Here is a 27,530-nt window from a genome sequence, read left to right on the forward strand (position 1 = left end):
ACCTTCCTGTCTGTCCATCGGTGGCCCCAGGGTTTCTTCCTGATGCTGGTCCATGGCAGATCCGGGGCTTTCTCTCCGCTCCCCTCCCAGAGCCCTGGAGCCAGGGCTGTGTCTGAAGGGTTTACATCGTGCGTGGTAAGGTGGCGTCCGCCGATCATTTACAGAGCCGTTTCTCTCCATCTAGAGGAAGTCATGTTGGCCGAAGAAAACAAAAATGCGGGGACCTCGGCCTTGGAAGGTAAGGAGCCCTGTCTGTAGCTGCCCCTCGTATGCAGCAGCGGCAATCTCCCTTGATCGAAAGAGGAGGGAAAAAGCAAAAGAGGGGCTCGTGGGGATTTGAAATGAACGTCTCTATCATACAACCCCTCGTGCTTCAAAATGAAGGGGACGGAGTCACAGATTTAAACGCTTTTCACAGCGATGCAGATGAGGTCCACGAGTTGCTTTGTCCCAGGGGTGCGATCGATAGAGGGCCACACACAGCCCGTGGTCCGGAGGGTGATCCCTCTTCAGGGCAGGGCCGCTTCATCCCCAGGACATGACCTTGTTGTTGAAGAGCCTGCACGAACAGAGGAGTGCTTGGTTGCCTGCTGGTTTCGGGAAGCTCTAGCAAAGGTCCTCCGGAAGCTGTGGTCCCCGAGGTGCGGTCAGCACGGGACCTTCTCGGTCAGTCCCCCTAGCTCTCACTGGAGCCCGTGCCGCTAGGAATTGCACCAGGCCTCTTGCCCACAGTCCTCAGGGTCTTGACCAGAGGGACCTGCTTGTGCTGCGGCCTCTCAGCACCGCCCTCCCTCCCTTGGTGTAGTGCTCCGGAGGGCCACGATCAAGCGCAGTCGGACGGAGGTCATGACCCGAGACTCCAGCGATGAACACTGCGTCGACATCTCGTCCGTGGGTGAGTAGAAGCACTGACACCCGTTCTCTGCTCCAAGTCTCCAATTAAAACAGAGAGAGAGTGAGGTTGCCTTTGGAGAAACCCTTCTCTCGGCTACAAGAGGGAAGAGAATCCGAAGAAACTGGAACGTGGGATGTAACCAGGGAAGGGCCTGGGCTTCTGGTCCAGAGGTGAGTGGCTTTCAGAAAACGCAGAGCCAAGGAATGCACTTTATATGCAGTTTAGGGTTCAGGGCTAAGCCTCCTGGCCGGGGTCTTCAGTGGTGACTGGCAGGTACATAGCACGTGGTTCCATTTCTCCTGGATGTGCCCATGAGAACCCACTTTGGGATTTGGTTCAGAAGGATCCGAGCTGTTGCTTCTAGACCGGAGACCCACATGCAAGGACTGAAAGCCATTCACTTAACCATAGCACCACCCACCGACCTCCATCGAGTGATATTAACTAGTTCCTATTGACCGCTCTTTCACACAACTGGTGCTCAATCCCAATTTCTCTTAGAGGTCCCCGCTGACGGCAGGATTTTACTCCCCAGAAGAAAAAGCGGAAGATCTCACTTCATCCTTAAAAAGCAGAAGGGGCGCACAGAGCTTATTCCTGCTTTAAGCTGCCAGTCGTAGAAATACCACAAATGTGGCAGAATCATTCCAGTTCCTGGAGCGTATTTAGAAGGAAAGGCCGGGGAGAAGCCCAATCTGTTAGAAACACAAACGCGCTCCTATTAGGATTCAGACACTGAGTGTTTGCCTGTGCTGTCCTGCTGGGGGAGTTGCCCGCTTCCTAGAACGTGAGTGTGTGTGTGTGGAGGGCGGGGGCAGGAGCCTTTGCCTGTGGAAAGAACTTAGTCTGTGGCATGGGGATTCCGGGCCCTGCAATGTGGGGGTCACCTCACCCTAGGATAAAGCTGTCCACCTAGCTCTTGAATGGTGTCTTGGTGCCCACCTAGCCCTGCCCCCTTGCCAGGGACAGCCACCCCAGAACATTTACAGCCTCACTCTTCCTCTGTTCTTCTCCCCACTCAGGCACACCTCTGGCCCGAGCTAGTATCAAAAGTGCCAAGGTGGACGGGGCCTCCTACTTCCGGCATAAGGAAAGGCTCCTTCGAATCTCCATTCGCCACATGGTTAAATCCCAGGTGTTCTACTGGATTGTGCTGGGCGTCGTGGCTCTCAACACTGCCTGCGTGGCCATTGTCCATCACAACCAGCCCCCGTGGCTCACCCACCTCCTCTGTAAGTGAACAGAGGCCACTTGTTTAGGGTGTGGATGCAAAAGAACAAGGCCTCCAGTTAGGCTGGCACGGGTTTTGCCAGCTCAGAGCTGTGTCTTTCAGAGGGACATCATCAGAGACGCCCAAAGTGGTCCTTAAGCCTCTACTTCTGGTCACCACTGAGCCAAACAAGCAGGTCTCTGCTGATGAGTAGATTGCTGTGTGGCGGTGGTGTGCCAGAGTCTGTTCTGACATGCGCCTGGTAGCTAGGACGGAGGAGTACTGCCCCACAGGGGTTCTCAGCTTCGTTCTTTAGGAGAGCAGATCCGCAGGTCTTCTTAGTTTGTCATAGACTGGCTGGTGGCTTCGAACTGCTCACCTTTCAGTTAGCAACCGAGCTCCGTGTTAGGTGATACAGGGCTTCCACTTGTAGTAAAACCTGCAAAAGGCAGGTCCAGTGTCCACTGGACACTTGCTGGAGAAAGAACACTCAACTACCTCCCACTGAAACGAGCGGCAGGAAAGTGGTAAGCCTAATATACCTACCCTGTCAAAGGCGGAAAGCAGTCAAAGCCTGGAAGCACAGGGCAGCCCCATGAAGCTGTGAAGTGAGCTTCCGCTGTCGTGCTTTAAGGAGTCACGGGTGTGTAGGGCCTTTTGGTCACTAAAGTTCTGGGGAGAATGTTCTGGGGATGAGACCAAGGCTTCTGCCTCTGCTAAGACTGTCAGTGCACATAGGCTCCATCTCTTTCATCCACTCCAAGGTACAGTGTTGTCTTTCTCCTCCGGGGGCCACTGACTTTAAATACTCATCACACACCCTCCTGGTGAAAGAAATCAAGCTGATCTGTTGGGGGGGTCAGAGACGATTCTTAAGTCAGTGTTAGATTCTGGCCACCGCTAACCACCAGCCAGTCGGAGCGTCCTCACAGGCATGCGGGGCCTACTCCATTGTCAAGGACGCCTCAGTGGGAGGGTGAGTTAGGTGTGGGCATGGAGGGCCACGCCATCTGTGGAACCAATGTGTCTGCTTTTCATGCTTTCAGACTATGCAGAATTTTTGTTTCTGGGGCTCTTTCTCTTGGAGATGTCTGTGAAGATGTACGGCATGGGGCCTCGGCTCTATTTCCACTCTTCATTCAACTGCTTTGATTTCGGGGTAAGTGCACGGGCAGCCTGCCTGTCCTCCTGCTCTGTGTTGATACGGCAAGGCCTTGGACAAGCAGCTGGCACCGTTACTCAGCACGGGCCACTGAAATCAAACTGTATGACAGAGAGCTAGATACGTTAGCTACAGAGAGCTCAAGAGTAAGCGCATGTTAGCCACCAAGAGGTTTTTTTTTTTCTTCAGTGTTCTTAAAAAACAAAACCTTTGTATTGAAGCACAACATATACAGGATAGACAAACACTAACGTGTACAGCTCAGTGTATTTTTTACAAATCAGTTACACCCAGAGCCAGAGATGTGAACCTTTGATGATCTTGGAGAGTCACCTGAGGGAGAAGGCAAAACTACTTGGTCCAGGAGATTAGATTTAAAAAGGAAGTGTAAATTTTGTTTGTTGGTTTATTTTTTCCTAGCTCAATTTAAAATTGGGGAAATTATGTCAATATACCCTCATAGAAAGGTACACATGCACATACTCTCTCTCTACACATGCACACACACTCTCTCTCTCTCTCTACACACACACACACACACACACACACACACACACACACACACACACACAAGTAAGTCCCCACATGGAATATATTTCAAGTAGCTACTTGCTTTCTAAACAATATCAATATATGCATTTGTATATTGCAAACAGTGTTTAAGATACTGTCAAATAGCTTATCTCCCCTGAACTTCTTGCAAGAGCTGTAGACTCTTGTGCCACGTGTACAGGAACAAACGTCCCCATTTCACCCCCACAAACCCAGACTCACTGCTCTTGAGGTCATTCCAAGTCGTAGTGACCCTATAGGACAGAGGACAACTGCCCTTGTGAGTTCTCAGACTCTAACCCTTCACGGGAATGGAAAGCCTCATCTTTCTCCTGTCGGGTGGCTAGGGGATTCCAACTGCTGACCCTGCAGTCTTATAGCTCGCTGTTGTAACCCACAACACCACACCGGAATAAGCAGAGGCCAGCATGGGTAAGCTGCCCCAGCAAGTTAGCAACAAAGCTTGATCACTGGGCTTTAGGCTCCTGAACTGCTTCTCCGTAGGTCAAACTCCCCTCTGATTTCCTGCCAGGTCTTCAGTGAAGTGTGAAAGATTGTGAACATTTGCCAAGATCCATTTGGAAAATGGACCGTTGGGTGTGGGCAGTGGGCAATTTTCAGGCATAATAGCCAGAGAAGGACCATGTTAACCTGAGCTTCCGTGTACAAGTTGAAGATAAGCACACACACTTCTCAGAGTTGCTGTGAGGATTAAGTCTCATTATTTCTCCTAGTGCAGTGTTGGGAGCGCAGTAAACGTTCAGTTACTATCAAATTAAAACAAAGAATAAATGGAATTGCTGATTTGAAATAGCAATTTTTCGCTAGCTTTCAGATGCGAGGCCAGTGTGTACTTTCCACCCCGGGGTGTGTGAGCCTGATAGACTGAACGATTTTAATATATAGCTGACTAACAGACTGAAGCATTTTGTCAGCACTAAATTCTTTTTTAAAAACAGTTTTATTGGCATATAATTCACCTATCAGACAATTCAATAATTCATTCACATTAAAAGGAGTTGTGCAATGATTACCACAATCAGTTTTCAAACATTTTCTTCATTTTTATACTCATCTTTACTAACTCCCCATTCCTTCCCCCCTCACCTTCCTTGCCATAACCCCAAGAAACCATTAATCCAGTTACCATCGCCATAGAGTTACCTCTCCTGGATTTCATATACAGAAAAGTAAAACATTAAAATAAAAAATAGTAACAACGTAAAAAATAGTAACAAATGAAAAATCCTCAATCCCAAAGAAAGCAGCAAATATTCGAACCAAGAAGCACTCAATCCTAGGGCGGTGGGAGAAAATTGACCCATTCTCAGAGTTCAGCCTTGTCCACCTAATGGAAGTCCTCGTTCAGAGCAGATTTCCTTCTGCATCTCTGTTGTTCCTGGTGATGTGCCGGGAAAGCAGTAATGGCGACCTTGCTTGTGCAGAGAGATGATGGGCTGTTGTGGTTTGCAGGAGCCAGAAAGCCCATCTGCAATGCGAAGAAGGGGAGTTAAGAAGGGCGTGGAGGGCATGGGGGAGGTGGTGGAGTCTCCTGTCCCTTTGGCAGCCTTCACAAAGACCCATGGAAAGCAGAGCTGGGTAGGGAGGGACACTTTAATGTCACCACAGCCCGCATGCTGCTCTCCTCTCGCCCTTCGCCTCCTCCTCTCACTGTGGCTGGGTTTGGCTTCTCCAGGTCACTGTGGGCAGTATCTTTGAAGTCGTCTGGGCAATCTTCAGACCTGGCACCTCTTTTGGAATCAGTGTGCTACGAGCTCTACGGCTTCTAAGAATATTTAAAGTCACCAAGTAAGTGGTCAGAATTGGATTGCTCTTTCCATTCCCTGCAGCCCCTTCCCATGACCCCCTTCCCTACTCCACTCCCTCTCCACTCTTCAGCTCCACCCCCCACCCCCTAAAATCAAAGCCGAGCAGTGTTGGTGATGCCACATCCTGAACCGCGTTGCCAAGAGGAGAGACATCTCTCCCTTTCCTTCTGGCCCGCCCACTCGGATGCCCAGCTGGACTGGGGAGAGCTGGGTGCCCAGTGTCCACAGCTTTAACACTGACCGGGTTTTGTAGGTATTGGGCATCCCTGCGGAATCTGGTGGTCTCCTTGATGAGTTCCATGAAATCCATCATCAGTCTACTCTTCCTCCTCTTCCTCTTCATCGTCGTCTTTGCTCTCCTGGGAATGCAGCTGTTTGGAGGCAGGTAAGCACGGAAGAGCTTTCTTTGCATCTCAGAAAGCTGACCAAGGCTGTGGCTCGGGAAGTCTTAGGCTCCAGGATCGCTAACGTGATGGCCGTGGCACTGTTTTGTTTGCTCTCTCCCATGAACTGGATCTACCGTCATGGCAAAGTGTGGATGATCAGCCTCTGCAGAGAATCTTTTCAGATTGCAAGATGTTCCTCCTCCTAGGACTTACCCTTTTAGAAGCACCTCTCGGTTTATATCCTTAACCACTTTAAGCTGGGTGGTTTGCCTTTTTCTGTTGGATTGTTGCTGTTTTGTTATGTATTTTAGAGTTAGACCCTTATCAGACACATTGTTGCCACATAGTCTCTCCCAGTCAATAGGTTCTTTTTCTACTCCTTTGGTAAAGCCTTTTGATGTGCATAGATAATGCTTAGCAGGTCCTAATTATGTAATGTACCCTCTGCTAGTCATGCATTGGAGTTGTGTGTGATGGTGCATTTAGGCTGAAGATTAGGGCCCCCAGCTTTGCCTCTGGGTCTTGGCTCCATTTTGAGTTAGTCTGTGTGGTTGATGTGAGGTGGAGCTCCTGTTTCATTCTTCTGCAAAGGCTGTCTCTTTTTGCCAGCACGACTTGTTAGACTGTTTCTTCCCCATTGAATGGACTTCAGTCCTCTGTTGAAGATCAGCTGCCCATAGATGAACAGATGTACTTGAGAGATGAGCAAATGTACAGTTCTGTTCTACTGGTCTGTGTCTGCTCTTGAACCTGTGGCTAGACTCTGGATTACTGTGACTATATAGTAAGCTTTGAAATCGACAAGTGTAAAGCCTCTTATTATTATTTAACACTGCTTTAGCTATTCTGAGCCTCTTTCCTTTCCATATAGAGTTGGAGATTATAATTGTTTCCATTTCATTGAAGAATGACCAAGGGACATCAATTGATATCTATTCACATGTACAACAGAGCAAGGAGAGTCAGGAGTAGGAGGACCGATATAGAGTGTTTGGCTTATTGCGTCTGTGAACAGCTCTCTCCTCTGCTATGAGACCAGAAGAACTGGATGGTTCCCAACGACCGTTATTGGATATTTTGATCAAAGATTCCATGGAAGAATCCTGATCACAAGGGGGGAAATGTAGAACAGAATTTTACATTTTCATGGACTCTAAACTTTCAGAGGAACCCCTGAAACTATTGCCCTAAGTTAATCTTTAAACCTTAAACCAAAAATATACCCTTGGGTATGCTTAAAACAGAATGAAAGTTTAGCTAAATTAGTAAGGAATGTCTTCCTTGAGCATTATGTTTCTTTTGACATGGCCTAGCTTGATACTCACCTTCATGAAGAGATCACTGAAGATATAGGTACTATAGAAAAATGTGGTGAAGAAATCAAATGATGCCCAGATATAAAAAAGAATAGCATTTGGAGTCTCAAAAGCTTGTCTTCAAATAACCAGTCCTCTAAGTGAGGTGTCAATTAAGTTCACACTGAAGAAGCACACCAGCCTTATTGTCCAAGGATTTTAAATAATAAAGTCCATATCTGAAAGATGGAATGGTGTCAGAGCTTACATTGTGAGCACCTGGTTGACAGAAGGCTATGGAAGACAGTGGAAGCCCAACTCCTTTTGCAGGGTCCCCACATGGATTAAGCCCTTAGTGACTCCCCTCCGAGCCTAGTCCAGTGATGTGAATTGTCTTGTCATCAGAAAGAAAGCATGGTAACGTCAATTATGGCAGATGTTGTTAGGTCAAAATGTGATGCCTTATCATTTGATATTTCCTGTGACCCACTTTAAAGCTGTTTCAGCTTTTTTTTTAATATTTACTGCTTTCTTTTTATTGAGGTTTTTCCATGTTTTGTGTATTTGTTTGTATGCCTCCTGTTTGTGTATGGTATGATTTTCTGTCTTTGACATCCAGGATTGGTAGATCTATAGAGACAGTCACTGGATAGGGGCATGGCAGGGGAGATGGAGGGAAAGGGGGTGCTACCAACAACAATGAGTACAAGAAGAAAGTGTTCTGAGATTGATTCTGTGATGATTGTACAGATCTTCTTAATAAGATTGATTAAATTGTGTGATATGCGAAGTATATGCCAGTAAAACTATTTAAAAAAGAAAAGTTTGAGATCAAATTGACAACAGAAACTCAGAAAGGTTTGGTAGGAACCCTCGTGGTCAGAGTGTCATGTGAAGGGGCGACGAACAATTCAGTAAGGGAGGTAGGATCGGCTGCAGGGCTTGAGGAAGAAATCAGTGTCACTGGATTGTCCTTCTGGAAAATGTGGGATTGGTATGTGTCTTGCTGTGTTTATTCTCAGCAGCAACAATGAAATAAATAAAATATAGGGGGGAAAGAATGGTATTTGCAATTTAGATCACTTTGGGTTAAGTCTTCCTAGCTATGAGCTTAGAGTGCTTGTTGTTTTTCATTCATCTATATCTCTGGTTCTTGTGCAGTAATGTTTTATAAAATCACAGCTATTGGGCCAGAAACCCACAGAGGCGGCTCTACCCTGTCCTGTAAGCGTAGACTCATTGGCAGTGAGTAGATTGAGTGGTGGTGTTAGTGTTAAGGAACCCACCTGATTTTTGTCTGTTGATCTTACACTTTGCTGAATTCTCCTCTCAGTTCCCCTAACTTTCTTTAGGACTCTCTGTATAGGACTATTTTATCTTCCAGTAAGGATCATTTTACTTCTTCCTACCCAATTTGGATGCCCACCCCCATTTCCCCTGCTAGCCTCACTGCTCCGACTAGGACTTCCCGTGCAATAGTTAATAAGAGTTATGGCCACGGACACCCTCGTCCTATCCCGTCCTCCAGGGAAAGGCTTTCCCGCTCTTTCCATTGAGAATAACGTTGACCTTTGGTTTTGCCTTTTCAGGTTTAACTTCAATGATGGAACTCCCTCGGCAAATTTTGACACCTTTCCTGCAGCTATCATGACGGTGTTTCAGGTATGAGGCCCAACGACAGTCCAAAGGATGCCTTGGTCCATGCACTACACGACGGTTTAGAACACTAGGACGGTCCCGCTGTCTCTCTCCAGCCTCCTCCCAGGGGACTTGCTGAGGAGTCACCGCAAAAGCCCTCTCTAGGACTGCAGTGCTGGTTCTTCCCTGTGCTGAAGGAGCCCACTGCGATGACCTGCTCCCTGTACTCTGTTGTGAGGCTCTCGGAAGTGTTGAGGCTCAGGCATTCACTCAGACATCACATGCAGAGTTTTAGGAAATCTGGAAGAATTGTTAGGTCATGGACCTTTAATTAGGTGTTTTTTTTTCCCTGTCCCCTAAGACCTAGTTTAAGTCATGGGACATACAATCAGTGGAGTCTTAAAGGAGAGCAATCTGAGGTGAGACATGAACTCAGCTCTACTGAAGTGGAGCTCAGGGGGCTCTTTCCCAGGTGCTCCTGTCTCAGGAGCGACAGCCTGGCTGCCCAGGGGACACACAGATCACCAAGCCACCCCACCTTGTCTGTGGGATTCTCACGGGGCTCGGCAAACTTGGGGGAGAAAGGAGCTCTGCAGTTTGAGGAATGGGATTTATTTTTAATCCTTTCCTTCCATTTTCAATACACCAAAGTCTCTTTCATATAAAAATTAAGTTTTAGATTTTTTTTCCCCATAGAAATTGCTATTTTCCTCCCTGGCACATGAAAAAGGCCCAAGTCTAGAATACTACCCTTTACCCGGGCCCCATTTTCTCAACCAACTCAGCCTCTTACTTGCCTTTTGTGTGCTCTGCAGATCCTGACGGGTGAGGACTGGAACGAGGTGATGTACAATGGAATCCGTTCCCAGGGCGGGGTCAGCTCAGGCATGTGGTCAGCCATCTACTTCATTGTACTCACCTTGTTTGGAAACTGTATCCTTTTCCAGATGTTTCTCTTCATGCCCGCTGCGCTGGCCCAGCCCTGCAGGAGGGGGTGGGTAGTGGTAGGAGAGCAGGGTTAGGTGGGACGAGGAGGGTGGGCATGGATCCATGTACTAAGGAAACTAGGGTCCCGATCTTAAGGAACTTCTATAATCATTGGAGCAAAGAAAACAAAAGAGCGTATGCTCCAACTCTATAGGGTATACAAATAATAATATAGCAGGCTACTATCTTAAAGATGTCTGGGAAAACGATGTGTTGTTTATTCCTCTTCAAGGGCCACAGCATGGAAATGAAGTAGGTGGCCAAATGATTCTTGTCTGTTCTGTGATACAGTGAACCCCCGTTTATCGTGGTTAATTGGTTCTAGACCCTACCGTGATAAATGAAATTCCGTGAAGTAGGATTCCTTATTTGTAAATCAAATATTTTCGTAGTTAGAGCATAGAGGACATGAAAAAACACCCTTTAGTCACCATTACACTCGTATTACCCAATTTATTAAACGAAAAAGGGAAAATACAGTAAAACATTTTGGACGTTACAATTATCATTTATTATTTATTATATTATTTATGGCATCCAGTTTACAGTATTACATATTTCACATACAGTATTATTATACATAGTTCTTACAAATACTGTACTCAATGGCGTGCAACCTCCATGATTTTCTTGCCATCTTTGATCATATCCAAAAGTTTTACCTTTTCCTGGATGGTGAGCATCTTCCTCTGGCGCTTATTTTTATTGTCAGAAGGCTTAGAAGAAGCAGCTCATTTAGGAGCCATCATAGGGCTTAGATAAAATTTCTTTAAAAATCGCAAACAATTACAGTACACTGTACAAAAGCAAAAATGCATCTGATACGTAGCTCCAATACGTAGCAATGCAGACAGAAGCGTGTACAGTATGAGCCCATCAGTGGCAGTAATGACAGAGCATGCGCTGTTACGCAAAAACCGCGATAGAGTGAAGCCACGGAAGTCGAAGCGCGAAGTGGCGAGGGTTCACTGTATATGGAATATGGTAGTCTGCCAGATGCTAGTAGGAGAAGTAAGTTAGCATCCCATATTGAGAGATGGTCAGTGGTGGCAGCTCTGGGATTGCCTTTCTTTTCAACGTTACGGGCAGAATACAGCTGGTCTGCTGTTTTGTGTTATCCAGTAGTGATCTTGTAGGACAGAGCAGAGCTTCCCTGTAACGTTTCCTGGGCTGTCATCTTAACGGAAGCGGAGAGCTAGGCCTTTTCTCCTGAACGGAGGAAGCTGGGTGAGGAGGGTTTGGAGAAATGTGGAATCGCCAGTGGGTTTGACCTACCAAGCTATCAATTAACATTCAAGTACTTAACCATTATGGCACCAGGGCTTCTTCCCATGGGTCTCTCAATAAATAAAAGAAAACAAGAAACCCATGCCATCAAGTCAATTCCGACTTATTGAGACCTTGTAAGGCATTGTTCCTGTGGGTTCCCAAGGCTATACATCTACAGAAATAGAAAGCCTTCTCTTTCTCCTACTGGGGGCTGGTGGGTTTGAACTTCCAACCTTGTGCTTAGCAGCCCAACTCATAACCTACTCCAGCGTCAGGGCTCCTTGCCCATTGGTCAAGGTATCTCACTTTCATTCATCTTTGGGGGCAAAATGACCATTGGTCTAGGTGGGCTTCAATTCCAACTTCCCAGAAAGCAAAGATAAAACCATTGAGTTCCCGTGGCATCTTGTTGTTCCCTCATTTGTTATTGGTATGAGTAGGGGCTATATTTATCTGAAGGCCTCCTCACCCTACCTAGGTCCGCTGTGTGGTTTGATTCAAATAGTTGTCCTGTGCAAAGGAATTCTCTGTAGAGGGAGAAAAGACACAACCCTTTTCTCCTTCAAAGATAATAGTATAACATTTCCCTTTCTCTTCCCACAGTCCCTCCTCATGTGACTCTTTTTGGGTAACAACTGTTCTCTCTAGTGCTCTTGGCAAGAAAGACGGGGTGATATCACACTTTCTTTTATCATTTTATTGGGGGCTCTTGCAGCTCTTAACACAATCCATACATATATCCATTGTGTCAAGCACATTTTTACACATATTGCCATCATCACTTTCAAAACATTTTCTTTCTACATAAGCTTTTGGTGCACTCTTAACGAAACCTTTTTCCCCTCATACTTGTACATCCTTAACTTATCACCACTAGATACCCTACTGAATGTGTTCTTGGCCATTGCTGTAGACAATCTGGCCAACGCCCAAGAGCTGACCAAGGTAAGCATTGTTCGCTAGTGTTGTTGGGGGCTCTTTGGCTGTTGAGGTGCTTTCCAACACTCTTCCCGGTCTGACTCAGAAATGCCTCTTCCAGCAACGTCTTACCTACTTTCGTTGGGTTTGATGAGCCTGGGGTCCCTTGTAGGAAACTAGCAGTTTACTATCCGTGAGCCCACTGGGGGGGTCCCTTGTAGGATTAGGACACTTGAACAGTAAAGGAAGTAGCACAGCCATGGATTTAAGTTCCATCTCTGCTACTCTGACTTCTGGTCATGTGAGTTCAATCAGGCAACTCAGTCCTTTGAGTTTGGTATCAGAAGGGGCAAGAGCATTGCTGTTCCTAGGTTGTGGACATCCAGAGGTCCTGGTCACCCAGGGGACGTTTCAGTGAAGCCAACACTACATTTCTCAAAGACCCGGTCTATTCTTTACCTGGTTCATTACTCCAGGGTAGATGGCAGTGCCAACTCCTGGGATGGCCTATCGAGTGGGGTGAAGTGCAAGTATTGCCTGGGCAAAATCCCTTAGCGTCCTGGAGAGATGTAAAGTCCTGGAGAGATGTACGGACAACTTCTGTGTTCTAGGATGCTCTCCCGCACATCCTTGAGGTCCTTTCCGTCTTCATGGATTGGCAGGGAAGTTGCCAGTTTAAGAATCTGAAAACCCGACCCTGCGTCCTTCATCTGCCACTTCCTGGCTGTTTTAGCTTGGGCTAGCCCCTTCATCTCCATTTACTTTGGTTTCCACTTGGGTAAGATGGGAATGGTATCTCGTGGTGATATTTAAGCAGAGATCTGAATATACATGAGGTGGCAGTCAGTCACCTGCGTTTTGAGGGAAGAACGTTCCCCCACCAGCTCAGCTTTGTAGTCTTCACAGGATGACTGTGCTGAATCAAGTAATAAAGTAGTGTATGTGAAACCATAGCATGTTATGAAGATGTGTTATTAATAGCTGTAGTCATTTTATCTAAATTGGCTTCCCTTGGTATCATGGCTTAGAAGCAGAGCTGCAGGGGAGGAGGGAAGGTCTCTATGTGAACACCTAGGGTGAGCCACTTAGTCGTGTGGGGCAGTGCAGGATGGGTGACCATCCTCTGCACTTTACTCCTGGGGACTGTTGCGGGAAGGACTCTTCTCAGTTACCTCCAGATGCCACAGAACACCTGGAAACTCGCGGTGCCTGCCTCTGGTTCCTACAACCCCACTCAGCTCCACAGAGGGCTGAGACACACCTTCACCGCCAGCCCTCGTGAGTGGGCCTGAGGGGCAGGGCAGGGACAAGCATGGCTGAGGCTGCCTGGGTCACGGAGCCCTGTGGATTCACCCCTCCCACCTCCCAAAGTGTCCTCTAGACCCAGCCACCTGAAGATGCGGAGCCAAGCCAGCCTCACGCCGCCTTGTTCAACTTTTCTCCTGCTTCCCTCACTTCCCCCAATCCTCACAACTCCACCTGGGTGGAGCGAAGCCAAGGTGCCCTTCTCCCTGGGGATCCCGGGCAGTGCCATCTCTGCTTTGTGTTTAGGATGAGCAGGAGGAAGAGGAGGCCTTCAACCAGAAGCACGCGCTGCAGAAGGCCAAGGAAGTCAGTCCGATGTCTGCGCCCAACATGCCTTCGATTGAGTGAGTCTGCAGTCCCGCCCCTGACCCTGGGACCCTGTGGTAGTAGTCATTCATTGAGAACACGATCTAGGAAAAGTGCCTACTGCTCTGTGCAGGAGCTGTTCCTGAGAAGATAACAACGAGCAAGACAGAGTCCCTGTTCTCCTGGCACTTCCATTTCAGGGAGAGAGATGGACCCTAACCACACCAGTAATTCTGGTAATAGCTCAGGGCCAGGGAATATTAAAACGGAGTAATACGGTAGCGAGTAGAAAGAGCCAGAGCAAGCCAGTCTCTTAGTTAGGGCCTCATCAAGGAGGAATTCTGCGGAAGTGATATTTAATCAGAGACCTGAATATGTGGAAAGGGCTCATATGATATTTTGAGGCAGGACTGCCCCCCTCCCCTGAAAGCTTAGTAAAGCCCAGTGTGGTGCCTCCGCGTGACTAGGAGGATGGGGAGCAAGACCAGGCAGAGGGGCAGGAACCAGCTCCTAGAGGTCCTCAGGGCCCGAGTTAGGAATTGTTTTAACTTTTGTTCTAATTGCAGCCATTGGGAGGTTGAAAGTGGAACAAAGGACAGGGCAGTGATGGACATTTTCCAAGGATCGCTGTGCTCTCTGGAGAGTAGGTAGCATGGGCAAAGAGCAGAGGCGGAGACACAAGAAGCATGTGTACTTGGTACCAAGCAGGGGGCAGAAGACAATGGATTAGAGCAGAGTGGTGTTAGGGGAGGAGAAAATAAAGGATCCGACCCAAGATGGTTGACAAGCAAAGCCAGTAGGCTGAGGTCATGGATGACTGGGAAGGCGATGTGGTGAAGTCAGGCTTGGAGAAAAGGGAAGAAATAAAAGCAGCCCCAGATTTAAACCGCGGCGTCCGTGAGGGTGGTGTCTCATGATAGGCCTTGGGGGACTGTGGGAATCAAAAGTTCGCCTTGATGACATTTTATTTGACATCTCTGTAAGACTTCAAGTGGAGATGTTGCGTCGGCCGTCGATTACCTACTGGAACTTTGAAGGGCAGTCAGGAGAAATGAAAACCTGCCGGGAAGGGGAATCATTTGCATGAAGCTGCTAGTTAAGCCATCGACTTGCTAGATGACCCAAGAGAGTGTGGGTGGAGATGAGCTGAGCACAGAAGTCTAGAGACTCCTAGTGTTCACTGGTCCCACAGAGGAGAAACCGGCGAGAGCAGAGGAGGAGGAACCGCTAGGAGGTAGAAGAAAGCCGAGGGAAGCAGGCTGTCCTAGGAATCCCTAAAGGAAACCTCTTTGGAGGAGCGCCTGGGCAGAGATGCACAATTCTGTGGGAAGAGCCCAGGCGATGAGGACGGGCACACGATCCTGGGATCTGCAAGGTCCAAGTGGCCCGTGCCCTCACAAAGCGGTGTGTGCAGCGTGTGGTGGGAATGACACTGGCTGAGGTGGCTTAGGGGGAGAACCGGAGGTGGAGAAATGGAGCAGCAAGGACACAGTCTTGTAAGGATCCAGCCTGGACATTTCACTGATGGTAGGCATGGGGCAGTCAGCGTGGCGACTGACCTGTGGGGACTGACCTGTGTACCGTGAAAGGGGAAGGTGCTGATGGTGACTGTACAGCCATGAACTTCCTGCTGTAGCTCCTGGACCTAGGTAAGACTGTGAGTAGCCCTGGGGCATCAGAAGGTCTGAGACCCCTGAGCTGGAACTCTTTCCCGGCACCAAACCCTGCTGCCCTTTGCCTGGGGTCAGGAAGAAGGGAGGCTTTGCCTGCACAGAGCTTACCTGAAAGGGCTCCTAAATGGCCCGCGTCTCACTGTGAGAGCATTTCAGGGTTCTTAGTGGAAATGCCTTCCCTTCATGGTCTTGTTCATTGCACCCTGGAAAGCCCGACACTGGGCACCCTCTCTGTGAGAACACACCCTCAGATTCATTAAAGAGTGTTGGGAGAGGCAAACCATTCCTCTGCCACTGTTTCATGAGCCTCAAGTAGTTTCCACCACCCCTTTCATGAGCCCATGTGTCTGGGTTAACTTCACACACACACACACACACACACACACACACACACACACACACACACCCTGATGGGTAGAGTAGGTGGTTCTGTTTGCTGGACGGAGGAAGCTAGATGAGGAGTGGGTCTGCAGAGAGGTGAGTGGGAAGATGCCTGACCCAGAGTAGAGACTTAGCGGTTGTGGAGTCGAGTGAATAAACTACCAGCAAGCGTAAGGCTGTGGGGATCGAGCAATGTGTGTGTCAGGGTCTAGCAGGGGAAGGGGTACTGCAGACCTCCAAGACCAGCAGAGACCAGGCTTGGTCATGATACACGTGTAGCGGGCATGGATGGGCTGATCGACCTGGTGCTGCTTGTGTGTGCAGGCAAGACTCCTAGTCTCTGAACTATGGGGTCACGCAGTGCAGATGTGGATGCTTGTGGGGAAATGCAGAAAGAGCATTATTGTCATCTTGCAAACCAAAAGACCCGAGCACTCGTCATAATGATGCCGCTGATGTACTCTATGATCTTGGAGAGACCGCCACTCAGTATCTCCAAGCCTCTGTTTCCCCATGTTCTTCCCCGTGGGGAGACGACTGCTTCCTGTTCCCCATGGTTATTGTGGAGAGTGTGCATGAGGCCACATTGGTAGGAGTTGGAGTTACATGGCTCTTTCTCTGTGGTCTTCCATGTGAAGGTGTGTTAATGATGTAACGTTGGATGTTTGCATATGTGAGTGGAGAGGTGAAGGGGAATTGGATTTGTGTGTCTGGTTTGTGAGGGTATTAGAGATGCCTGTCTTTTACCTGACGTGTGCGTGTGTTAGAGAAAGAGAGGGAGAACTCTGATATAATTGCCCTATTTCCCCATATAAGGAGCCCATATAAACAGCATGCATATGCTTATACCATGGGTAGCACTCATGGGAAACTAACTTGCGAGGGTGTTATGCACACAGGCCTCTCCATGGGGAAGTTGCAGTCACTGTGTGTAGCTCACTGAAGTGCACAGTGCCTATGCCAGACACCCCAGGGAGGCTGCAGACGTGCCCCTCCTCCTTCAGCCCACCCTTTCTTAGGCTCTTCAACAGATGTGAAACATGGCACTTGAGTTCGCCTAACCCATTCGTCATTGACAGGTGTCAGTTTGATCAAAGAAAGAGTGGCATTTGCCTATCTCCCAGGCCCGGGACAAGTCCTTTGAGCCAAGCTGGGTCCTCCAGGCCCGGAAGTGACGCTAGCTCACCAGGAGGATGTTTCAGATGCCTGTCCTCCCTCTGAGCACTGACCTTGCCCTCAGTGGCTCATTTTCCCAGGCATTCTGTTCGCCCACGGGCTCCCTGACACCCCTCCCTCCCACCTATTGACCTCATGTTTAAAGGACTCGGTGCCCGCCTGGGGAAGGGCTTTCCCTGTGTGCAAAGCTAATAAGGTAATAGAGTAAACACTGGGCTTACCCAGCTGAGCAGGCCACACTGCCCAGGCCCCTGTTCTAGGCCAGTGCAGAAAGCACACTTGGTTCACATCACGGGGTGCAAGGATGGTGGCCCTGGCAGGGGCAGCTCTTCCTGGGACCATGGGCTGCCTTTCTCCTTCCACAGTGGCCTCAGCCATACGCACCTGCACACTCTGTGAGGTGGAGACAGGGCCTGCTGTGGAGTGTGAACATGCTGAGCTAGCCTAGAAAGAGACTTGAGGCGGGTAGGGATGCGTCTATTCATAAAAGTTTGCAGGATTGCCCAAATGAAGGCTGTGCTGCACAGCAGGTGAACGTGTGGGTGCTGGTGGCACAGTTTCTGAACCCCTGAAGCCAGAGATCTTACGAAAAGTATCCCCTTTGTGTCCCTGCCTGTATGCTCTTAAAAGCCAGACCTGTGCATTTGCAAGGAGCCAGGAATCCAGAGCCATTCCCTCCAAGAACCGAAGGTTGGGAGTCTCGGGAGGGGAGGTAGGCCCATGGAGGACGTGTGGACGTGCAGAGGCCTGGAAGCCTCTCAGGACACCTGCTGGTGGCGGTGGGCTTGCAGTGCCTAGAGGTTGGGGGGAACTGAACCTGTTCGTTTTTCTTCCCCAGAAGAGACAGAAGGAGAAGACACCACATGTCGATGTGGGAGCCACGCAGCAGCCACCTGTATGTGTGTACCAGTTTGCGTGTTTGTGAGTGGTTATGTGTGGGCGCGGGGACCATGTGTCTTTGCCCTCGCCGTGGACGCAGTGGCACTGGGTGTGCATATCAGCGTGTGCCTTGGTGTGTGCGCGTGTGTCTGTGCACCTGTGATATGCCCCTCTGCACCTTCCACGTGTGCTTCCATCGGTGTGTGTCCAGTGTATGTGGATCCGTGTGCCCTTTGCTCTTCTGTCTGGCCTGTGTGTGGGCACATACTTGGGGTTGGTGGGTGTGCCTTTCATGGAGGCAGTAGTGAGCAGCTATGTGTGTGCCTCTGTGAGGGTGAGTGTGGGTACATGTGAGCATCCCTCAGTGGATTATAGTGTGAGTGAAGGATGCCCTCCCACGCAAGCCAGTGGCTGCGTGACCTCTGTACGTGTCGTGTCCGTGTGTTCGGGCCGCCACCTCAGTGCTCACCTAGGCCAGAGTCCAGTTGTCCCCCTGTGGCTTTAGTAGGCGCGAACACTCTCTGCGTACACAATTGCCTGCTTTCCATTAGCTTTGGTGGAAGAGACCCACCGCACACCCTTGATGGCCAAGAGTGATGCCCGATTCCCGGCCACTGCCCTCATTCCTGGTGGTCTCCGGCCTCTGCCCTTCTCAGCCCATGCTCTCCCCAGCTGTAATCTTTCAGGGAAAGGAGCAGCACAGAGCACGGGGAAGGATCCGTGGATGAAGGGTCTATGGTGGGCACAGAGTAGGCAAAGGCTGGTACTCAGAAAGCCTAGGGGAGCTGGGAATGGGGAGCTGGCAAGCCTTCCGACTGCTTGTCCTAGCAGCAGACAGAAAGTCAGCCTGGCCACTCTCCACCTCCCATCCCCAACCCACCCTTCTGCTCCTACCAAGCAGGGCTGAGAGTGGAAAGCCCCCGGACTGAGAAGCTCTGATCCAAAGGCGCCCTCCTCCGTGGCCCATCTGCCCTGGCATCTTCCTGTGCTTCCTGTCTGCAGCTCCTGGGCTCTCCTGTCTGCTCCCCATCTCCCCACCCCACGCCCGATCTCCCCATGGCCGAGGAGAGATGCCCTCCATGGAAGGTTTTGACCACAACCCTCACCCTTTCTCCTCCACCAGGAGGGAGCGGCGGCGCCGCCACCACATGTCCGTGTGGGAACAGCGCACCAGCCAGCTGCGGAGGCACATGCAGATGTCCAGCCAGGAGGCGCTCAACAAAGAGGAGGCCCCCCCAATGAACCCCCTGAACCCTCTCAACCCCCTCAGCCCCCTCAACCCCCTCAATGCCCACCCCAGCCTCTACCGTAGAGCCCGGCCCCTCGAGGGCCTAGGCCCGGGCCTGGAGAAGTGTGAGGAGGAGCGCACCCGCCGAGGGGGGTCCCTCAAGGGGGACGGAGGTGACCTTGACAACCAGCGGAGCCCCTTGTCTCTGGGCAAGCGGGAGCCACCATGGCTGGCCAGGCCCTGTCATGGGAACTGTGACCCCAGCCAGCAGGAGACGGGGGGAGGAGAGACAGTAGTGACCTTCGAGGACCGGGCCAGGCGCAGGCAGAGCCAGCGGCGCAGCCGGCACCGCCGTGTCAGGACAGAAGGCAAGGAGCCCTCCTCAGTCTCCCGGAGCCGGTCCGCCAGCCAGGAGCGGAGCCTGGATGAAGGTGTGCCTGCCGACGGAGACAAGGACCGGGAGCTGCGGGGCAGCCACATGGCCAAGGAGCCCACGATCCAAGAAGAAGAGAGAGCCCAGGATTTGAGGAGGTGCGTGACCATGGCGTGACTATGGCGTGGAAGCACGCCTGAGCCTCACTCCCCCTCTTGTCGTGAAGGTGATGCAGGTGTGAGGATAGAAATATAATAGGAAGTGGGAGTCGGGCCCTGGAGAGCAAGGGTCTGCTCTCCCAGGGCGTCTCAAGTTGCGTGTGGGTCATGGGTGGACTCCTCCCTGTCTCACTGGATGGGTGGTCAAGCAAGAGGTTGGTGGGAGCCGGTCGAGGTGACCCGGTCTGGGGCAGGCCTCCCCGTACCTTCCGCTCTGGCCAGGTGGGTTGCTGCTAGTTGCCGTCAGGTCAGTTCAGTATGGGTGCCAGTAGAACTGTGCCCCACAGAGGTTGGGAGGCTGTGACCTTTCAGAATCGGATCACCCAGTCCACCTTCAGAGGAGCCTCTGGGTGGGTTTAAACCACCCACTTCTCGGTGAGAGGTCCAGCACTTAGTGCCACCCGGTGCATCAGCCGTTTGGGAACGGCTTCTGAAGGTCTAGGCACCAGCTCTCTCTCTCTCTCTCTCTCTCATCTTCTCTCTTCACAGGACAAACAGCCTAATGGTGCCCCGAGGTTCTGGGCTGGTGGGAGTCCTCGATGAGGCAGAGGCCCCTCTGGTCCCCGCCCCTCCAGAGGCACCAGTGGAGAAGGACGAGGCACTGGCAGAGCAGGAGCCAGAGGGCAGCAGTGAGCAAGCCCTCCTGGGGGATGTGCAGCTGGACGTGGGCCGGGCCATCAGCCAGAGCGAGCCAGACCTCTCCTGCATCACACCCAACACGGACAAAGCCACAGAGAGCGCCAGCGTCACCGTGGCCATCCCTGACGTGGGACCCCTGGTGGATTCTACGGTGGTGCACAGTGAGAACACAGCCCCTGCCCTCACACCACACTCCCCTCTCCCCCGGGCTGGGGGCTGCGGGCCTTGCAGGCATGCCAGGAAAGCAACCTAGAAACCCTTCTCAAACCCCAGCCCGGACTCTGCCATCGAGCCAAGTCTGACTCACAGGGACCTGGGGGACAGAGTAGAACTACCCCTGTGTTTCTAAGGCTGAACGTGCAGACAGCCTCATCTGTCCCCCGTGGCGCTGCTGTTGGGTTCAAACCACTGACCTCATTAGCAGGTCAGTGGGTAGCCCACGGCACCACCAGGGTTAAATCTGCATCCACAACTGGCAAAGAGCATCTGTTTTTCTCCTGGCTTATAAGGGAAAAAGAAAAAAACACTAGAATTTTCCCCATCTTAAGCTTTGTCTGGAAAAGTCTGTGAAAGCTTTGGTCCCTCTGTCCGCGTGGCACCTTCAGAGAGGTCACACCTTATTTGTAGCCGCTTGCAATTAGCAGTTTGGAGTCAGGGTGTGAATATCCATCCGGTGGTGCGTGGCTGGACCCCTGCCATGCACTGGCAGAGGAGGGCTCCTCTGTGGTGGGCAGAGCCGAGGGTGAAGAGGGCAGAGGGCTGGGGCCCTGCCCATGTGTGTGTGCATAGTGAGTGGCCCCAGAAACCCTCCAAGTCTCTGGGGGCTGCAGCTTGTCATGTATAAAGTGAGCGCATTGCCCTGGGTGACCGCTAAGGTCTCTCTACTCTACTCGCATTTTATGATTCTGTTACTCGCATCAACTCTTTCCCTCCTAGGAGCTTTCCGTCACACGTTTTCTTGATCACAGCTCCCGTGGCAACAGACAGCAATGTAAAAGACCTTAAAGGGAAGCACTAAAGAAAAGCGCTTAGCCCACCGCCCCACCCCTGCATGCACTCTGCCCTTTATCGTTGCTAGACCCCTATACTTCATCCCTGCACCTACAGCAAACCTCATCACTGCTAATCCCCAGCCCACCACTGCACCAACTCTGAATCCCACCCTGCACTCTAACCCGTGTCCCAGTACTGTACTCACCGCACACCCCATCACTGCCCTAACTGCACCCCATCCCTGTACTCATCTATATACCATCACTGCTGTCACCCCGCCCCTCATCCGTGTGCTCACACCGTACCCTGTCCCCACTCCCACCTGTGCCCAGCTTATATTCCATAGGGCTCTAACCTCTACCCCACCACTCTGTAACCCTGCACATCATCCTTGCCCCCACACCCCCTCACTGCTCTAACCCTGCACCCCACCCCTGTGCTCCCCTCGTGTCCCTCTGACCCCACCTACTACCCTGTGGTTGCTTCAGTGTGTCCATAGGGCTTATCCTTTGCTCATTTCTCTTCTTTGCATTTTCCCACGCTGTCCTCTTTCCACATGACAGTTTTTCCTCGCTCCGTTTTCTTTCTTCCCTTGCTCCACTTCTAGACCTTCAACTTCTCCACACTCCAAGCGCCGGTGCAATTCTAAGAAGTGAAATCACGTGGGTAAAGGACTTCCGGGGTTGGCCGGGCGTGCCTTGGGATCTGCAGCCTGGAGCTGCTTGTGGGCTCTGCTTGATCCTCTGTCGGAATGACAGAAGCAGACATGCCTTTGACCCACTTTCTTTTTTCTTTTTGCTTTTTATTGTGCTGTGAGTGAAAGTTTACCAGGCACTTTGGTTTTCCATTCCACAACTCACACTTCGTTTCGGGGTATTGACCACAGTGCCACAATGAGACAGCACTCCCTCCATTTCCTCCCTATGGGGGCTGCCTGCATTCCCCCTTCTTTCTGATCTTTTCCTAACGTCTGGACTTGGCCCCTGGGCATGTGCTGCCCTTTTGATATCCAGTGGCTGATTGTTCTAAGACTCCCCTGCTTCCCTGGAGTCACCCTTTGCGTTGTAGGCCTGTTTGGCTAAAAGTTGAACTTTGGAAGTGAGCTCAGTTCCAACTGGAAGAGTGACTAAAAGTCCCTGAGGTTCTGCCAGTCTCTGTCAGGACTAGTCATCCCTGTCGGTTTTCTGCTTTGCAACTTGTTTCTGTTCCCCACTCTCTTCAGGACGCTAGGCGGCTCTGCTCGTGTGCAGTGCCAACAGTGCTGGGCCGGCTCCAGCGAGGGCTGTAGGCTCTGGGCGGTTTCCCTGAGTCCACGGTTTTCTTCTCTCTTCTTTGTTCTGGCCGGGGAGGGACAAAGAGCTGCACTTAGACCCCCTCTCTTTTGTGATAAAGGTAGTTTGCAATCTTTCTCTAAGGCCCTGGTCATAGGTGGGGACATGTTATTGGAAGGCTTTTAGATACTTCCTGTGACTTACTTTCCGGAAGGGACTGTTCCCAGTGGTTTTCAGACCTGTGCAAGCCAGAAACTTGGCGGGACCCCTCTCATTCTGGATCCCCCACATTCCCCGCCGTTGACGGCGCAGGCTGGCTATTTTCACACTGCTCTCGGGTAGCAGAAGACACTTCAGCTCAGGTTTCCAGCTTGGGCCAGCCTCGCCGTGCAGGACTTCGGGGTGGAGTCATTCAGGTGCACGTGGGAGAGGTTAGCTTGATCTCGCCTCCCATCTGACAGCCACAGCCCCCTGCTGACTGGACCCTCTCTGACTTGAATAAGAAAGCAGGGACGGCCCTCGGTGCCCACGGAGCCTCTGGCTCCTTCTTTTCCCCATTCCTAGAATGCAGTGCCTGGACCCCTCCCAAACCAAACCCACTGCCGTTGAGTCCATTTGGACTCAGGTTGACCCTCCATAGGGTTTCAGAGGGGCAGGCTGTCTCATGTCACTCTTGGTGGGTCTGAACTACCGACCTTGCAGTTAGCAGTGCAGTGTTTCCCCACAATGCCCTCAGCACTCCTCCATGGGGACCCAGAGTTACATGGATGTTGCATTCTCATTTTAGCCTTAATTATGGCCGGGAAAAGCAGCTACAAACAGAATAATGGTTTCCTGAAATCTTCTACTGTGGCGTGGTCTCATTGATAAGCTATAGGATTTCCAATCAGAGACCCAAACTAGTTTTTTGACTTTAGTATCTATCTATCTATCTATCTATCTATCTATCTATCTATCTATCTATCTATCTATCTATCATCTATCTATCTATATCATTACCATTGAGTTGATTCCCATTGGTAACAACACTACAGGACAGATTAGAACTGCCCTTGTGGGTTTCCAAGACTATAACTCTTGACAGTGTCCTCTGTCTCCTGGCATTAGTAAAGGTGCTGACATTCTCTGAACTTCAGGTTCCCCATCTTTGTCATGGGGAATGATAATGTATGCTCACAAGGAGCGATATAAAAAAATCAATAAATGAACATACATAAAGAACGCCGTATAAGTGCTGAACTTTCTAAAGTGTGGCAGAATCGGGAAACATTGATAGTATTTATATAACATTAAAAACCCCACTGTATAAGTGAATTTCAGGCGGTGGTTGGGAAGAGGAGAGGAAGGTTTAACTCCCTGGGCGGTTGCTTGCAAGGCACCGGGCTAGGTCACTCCTGTAGCCTCTTCCCACCCTCTCCGCCCCAGCCATCCTTGAAAAAGAAGGGCCCCATTCTCACAGGCAGCAAGGTCTCTGCAGATGTCCACATGTTCCTTTTGCAGTTAGTAACAAGACTGACGGAGAGGCCAGTCCCCTGAAGGAGGCAGAGCTCAAAGAGGAGGAGGAGGTGGTGGTGGAGAAGAAGAAGCGTGAGACGGGCAAAGCCATGGTGCCCCACAGCTCCATGTTCATCTTCAGCACCACCAACCCGTAAGACACCTTCTTCCCTTCTGTCCCCCTTCGGTGTCGGGGGAAACGGCCAGAGCTGGGTGATGGAGAGAAGGAGGGGTGAGGCCTCAGGCATCTTCCCGAGCCAGACACGTAGAGCACCCAGCATGCCCACTGGGTGAGGTGGGCCATGGGATGAAATGGGCTCGGAGCTCTGGGCCCGTCGTCGTCTAACAGGTAACTTGAACTAGGAAAGTGTGAGAGAGAGAAAGATCTTTTAGCTACCCTTTGTCTAGGGAGTAGGGTGGGGGAGGTGTGCCACTGAATGGTCAGGTGGACAAAAGCCAAGCTGGCGAAGCCTAAAATGACCAGATCCCTCCCTGGAGTGGAAAAGTGTTCCTCCCAGTGTTTCCAAACACAGGTTTGGAAATGGAGATATTCCAAGAGCAGAGGTCGGGGCGGGAGAGAACTCAAGTGTAGACAGAGCTGTGAAAAGAAAGAAGCCCTCTGTTTCTGAAGTGAGCAGGAGCCATACGTCCACCAGCTCCTGGGAGAGCAAGCGGAGAGGCTCTCAGCGGCGGCTGCGAGCCAGGCCCAGGCCGGAGCTGGGGGAGAAGCACCTAGTTGAGGCATAGCCCGTTGTCAGTGGCTGGAATGTAGTCTAGCTCAGACGATGGGCGCACGAAGCTTGTGGCTGTCTTCATCAGGCGTCTTAGGACCAACCGTGATGTTCAGCTGCTTTTTTCCTTTGTCATCTCCCTGGTATGTCCCAGTTCCCTGGTGGTGGAGGGAGGGAGCGGACACAGAGAAGCTGGTCTGGTCTGATGCCCACTGCCCCTGGGGCCCGGATGTGCTTGCAGATAATGCGTCTTGGCATGCGAACTGCAGCCTTTAACCAATCTGATTCCCATTCCCCACTGGGGCTTTCAATCAAGGGTGGTGCCTGAGAAATTGCCTCCCTGGCGGCTTCCTCTGGTGGGGGGCCCAGCTCTCTGAGAGAGTCTCCTGCGGGGTGGGGGGCCGAGAGCAATGGGGACCGGAGGGAAGCGGGGCCAGCTCCACATGGCTCCCCCTCAAACAGGATCCGGAGAGCCTGCCACTACATCGTGAACCTGCGCTATTTTGAGATGTGCATCCTGCTGGTGATCGCCGCCAGTAGCATCGCCCTCGCCGCGGAAGACCCTGTCCTCACCAACTCTGAGCGCAACAAAGTGGGTTCACGGGGCCCAGTGTCCAACCTCCATAAGTTCCCCAGTACCACCTTGTCCCTGCATGCCCCTGTCCAGCCTTTGAGGAGAACAGACATGGGTGGGAAGAGAAGACTGCCCCTGGGGACTGAGGAAGGATGGAGGAATTAATTGCCCTGTCCTGTTTTTCAGGGTGATAGACGAATGGTCCCTAGACCAGCACCCTCCCCACAGCCACCCTGGATGCCTCAGCAGTGAGCCGCATCCCCAAAGCCTGCCGTGGGCTTGGATGTGGGTTCCCACACAGGGTCATGGGTGAAGCTGGGGAGCTATAGCTCCCACGCAGGGGGCTGAGACAACTCCTCGAAGTCCCAAGGGTATAAGTCAGGAGGGGAGGGGTGCAGGATGGGAACTCTCGAGGGCGGCCTGTCTCTGTGGGAGTGTGTGTGCAGGCTGGTGGCCACACCTGCTCTTTTTTCCTCTCGACCACACTTGCCTTACAGGTCCTGAGGTATTTTGACTATGTTTTCACTGGCGTGTTCACCTTTGAGATGGTCATAAAGGTAAAGGCCTCTAGGGAAAACGGGTGCTCCTGGGTTTGGATGGGTCACCTGTCTGCTGCGTTAGTATAGGGCCCGTCCCCAGTATTGCCAATTCCTGGCCAATGGCAGAGCTCTGTCGACCCTGTGCTGACCCCTTCTCTGGCCTCACTCTAGCTGGGCAGCACAGGACTTAGCCTTGTCTAGACCTGAGAGAAACTGGCCCGCTCTCAGAAAGCAATCAGAGGGGCAGACGGTCTGGGAGACCACTAACCCCAGGGCGCTTCTAGGTTTGAACCCAGGGGAACCCCAAGGCAAGGGACTAGGTAGAGATGGGTCTCCCAGAATTCTCCCCAGTCCTCACCACGCTCGCTTCCCTCTACTATATTCCCCACCACCCACATACCCTGCATTTTTCTCTTGTGTTCACCATGGAATTACCACTCATCTGGGAATGTTCCCATCAGGGCATGGGAAGGATGCTTTGGTGCCCAAGCCACAAATGGATTCAAGGCTGTGGCAAGCTTCTAGTAGTGAGAGTCAAGTTATGGGCCTCACAGTTACCCGGAGCTAGCCTGTCTGACCGTCTCCTCCAGGACCCAGCATAGGGCCATGGGGCCCAGGGGGGTAGAGGCGCCGGCATGACGAAACCAGATCGCAGGGCAACACTGCGCACATCCTGGCTCACCTGTGGCTGTTCACGTCATTCTCTCGCAGATGATAGACCAGGGCTTGATCCTGCAGGACGGCTCCTACTTCCGAGACCTGTGGAACATCCTGGATTTTGTGGTGGTGGTTGGAGCCCTGGTGGCCTTTGCTTTGGCGTAAGTGACTCTTTGGCTATTCCAGTCCTTTCCTCCTCTCTTCCTGGACACTCTGGAGTCCTCTCCCCGGGGCCAGCCTAGGGAAGACCAGCTTTTTGGTGGTGCTCAGAAGAGCTCCCACCCGCTTCCCAGCTGCAGCTCATGGAACTTCAGTGGGCAGGAGATCCAGGGACCATCACTAGGAAGACATGAAAGGCCAGTGTCCTTTCTTTGGAGATGCGGAAGTGTAGACAGGGGTAGTACCTCCATAGGGTAGAGATGGCCTCGGCCTTTCATTTCCTGGTTCTGTCCAGCAAAGGAGCAGCTAAGAAGAAAGAAGGGTATAGAGGGCACAGTGACATTGGAGACCATTCAATCCAGGGCGCGACGAAGTTCTTCGCCCACGAAGAGAGGCATCCGGAGCCATTTCATAAGAACAAAACTAATATTTTTATTTGCAAAAGACGATATCCTCAACTTCCCTGGGTAGCACAATCAGGGAAATAGGAATCAACTTTTCTGGCCACGACGACGTACAGCATGTTCAGCACATGTTGGGATCCCCACCCCCCCTGATAGATCTAATAGCAGGTTTTCAACATTTTGACATTTGCTATGGAATCCACCCCAAGAAGAGGGCTCATGTTATAGCCTTCCTTGTGGTAGCTGGCACCGAGGGGTGTGGCCTGAGTCTCTCACCTAGCCAGGTGGGTAGAATTGTGCACACAGGGGTGAATGGCAGCCTTTATGGCAGTAGCTGTGCTTCATTCCAGTCCCAGAGCAGAGCAGCGTCAGACACTTCCCGGGGAGGC

General features: G+C 51.2%; 1 protein-coding gene across 1 annotated transcript in view; it reads left to right on the plus strand.

Moving 5' to 3' along the window:
- Window positions 1–27,530, plus strand: part of CACNA1E (calcium voltage-gated channel subunit alpha1 E) — a 463,628-nt gene that overhangs the window by 359,170 nt on the left and 76,928 nt on the right. Inside the window, exons 10-26 of the mRNA XM_045297985.1 lie at window positions 185–238; window positions 806–895; window positions 1,918–2,127; window positions 3,152–3,264; window positions 5,516–5,628; window positions 5,902–6,033; window positions 8,919–8,991; window positions 9,783–9,900; window positions 12,101–12,168; window positions 13,693–13,790; window positions 17,821–17,877; window positions 18,985–19,620; window positions 20,170–20,480; window positions 24,084–24,231; window positions 25,271–25,400; window positions 25,880–25,939; window positions 26,633–26,739. Coding sequence (XP_045153920.1) covers window positions 185–238; window positions 806–895; window positions 1,918–2,127; window positions 3,152–3,264; window positions 5,516–5,628; window positions 5,902–6,033; window positions 8,919–8,991; window positions 9,783–9,900; window positions 12,101–12,168; window positions 13,693–13,790; window positions 17,821–17,877; window positions 18,985–19,620; window positions 20,170–20,480; window positions 24,084–24,231; window positions 25,271–25,400; window positions 25,880–25,939; window positions 26,633–26,739 — 2,518 coding nt within the window. The remainder of the gene's footprint in view (window positions 1–184; window positions 239–805; window positions 896–1,917; window positions 2,128–3,151; window positions 3,265–5,515; window positions 5,629–5,901; window positions 6,034–8,918; window positions 8,992–9,782; window positions 9,901–12,100; window positions 12,169–13,692; window positions 13,791–17,820; window positions 17,878–18,984; window positions 19,621–20,169; window positions 20,481–24,083; window positions 24,232–25,270; window positions 25,401–25,879; window positions 25,940–26,632; window positions 26,740–27,530) is intronic.

The sequence above is a fragment of the Echinops telfairi genome, unplaced genomic scaffold (genome assembly GCF_000313985.2).
Source record: "Echinops telfairi isolate 266 unplaced genomic scaffold, ASM31398v2 ScPeMD7_7424;HRSCAF=8462, whole genome shotgun sequence".
Classification (NCBI taxonomy): domain Eukaryota; kingdom Metazoa; phylum Chordata; class Mammalia; order Afrosoricida; family Tenrecidae; genus Echinops; species Echinops telfairi.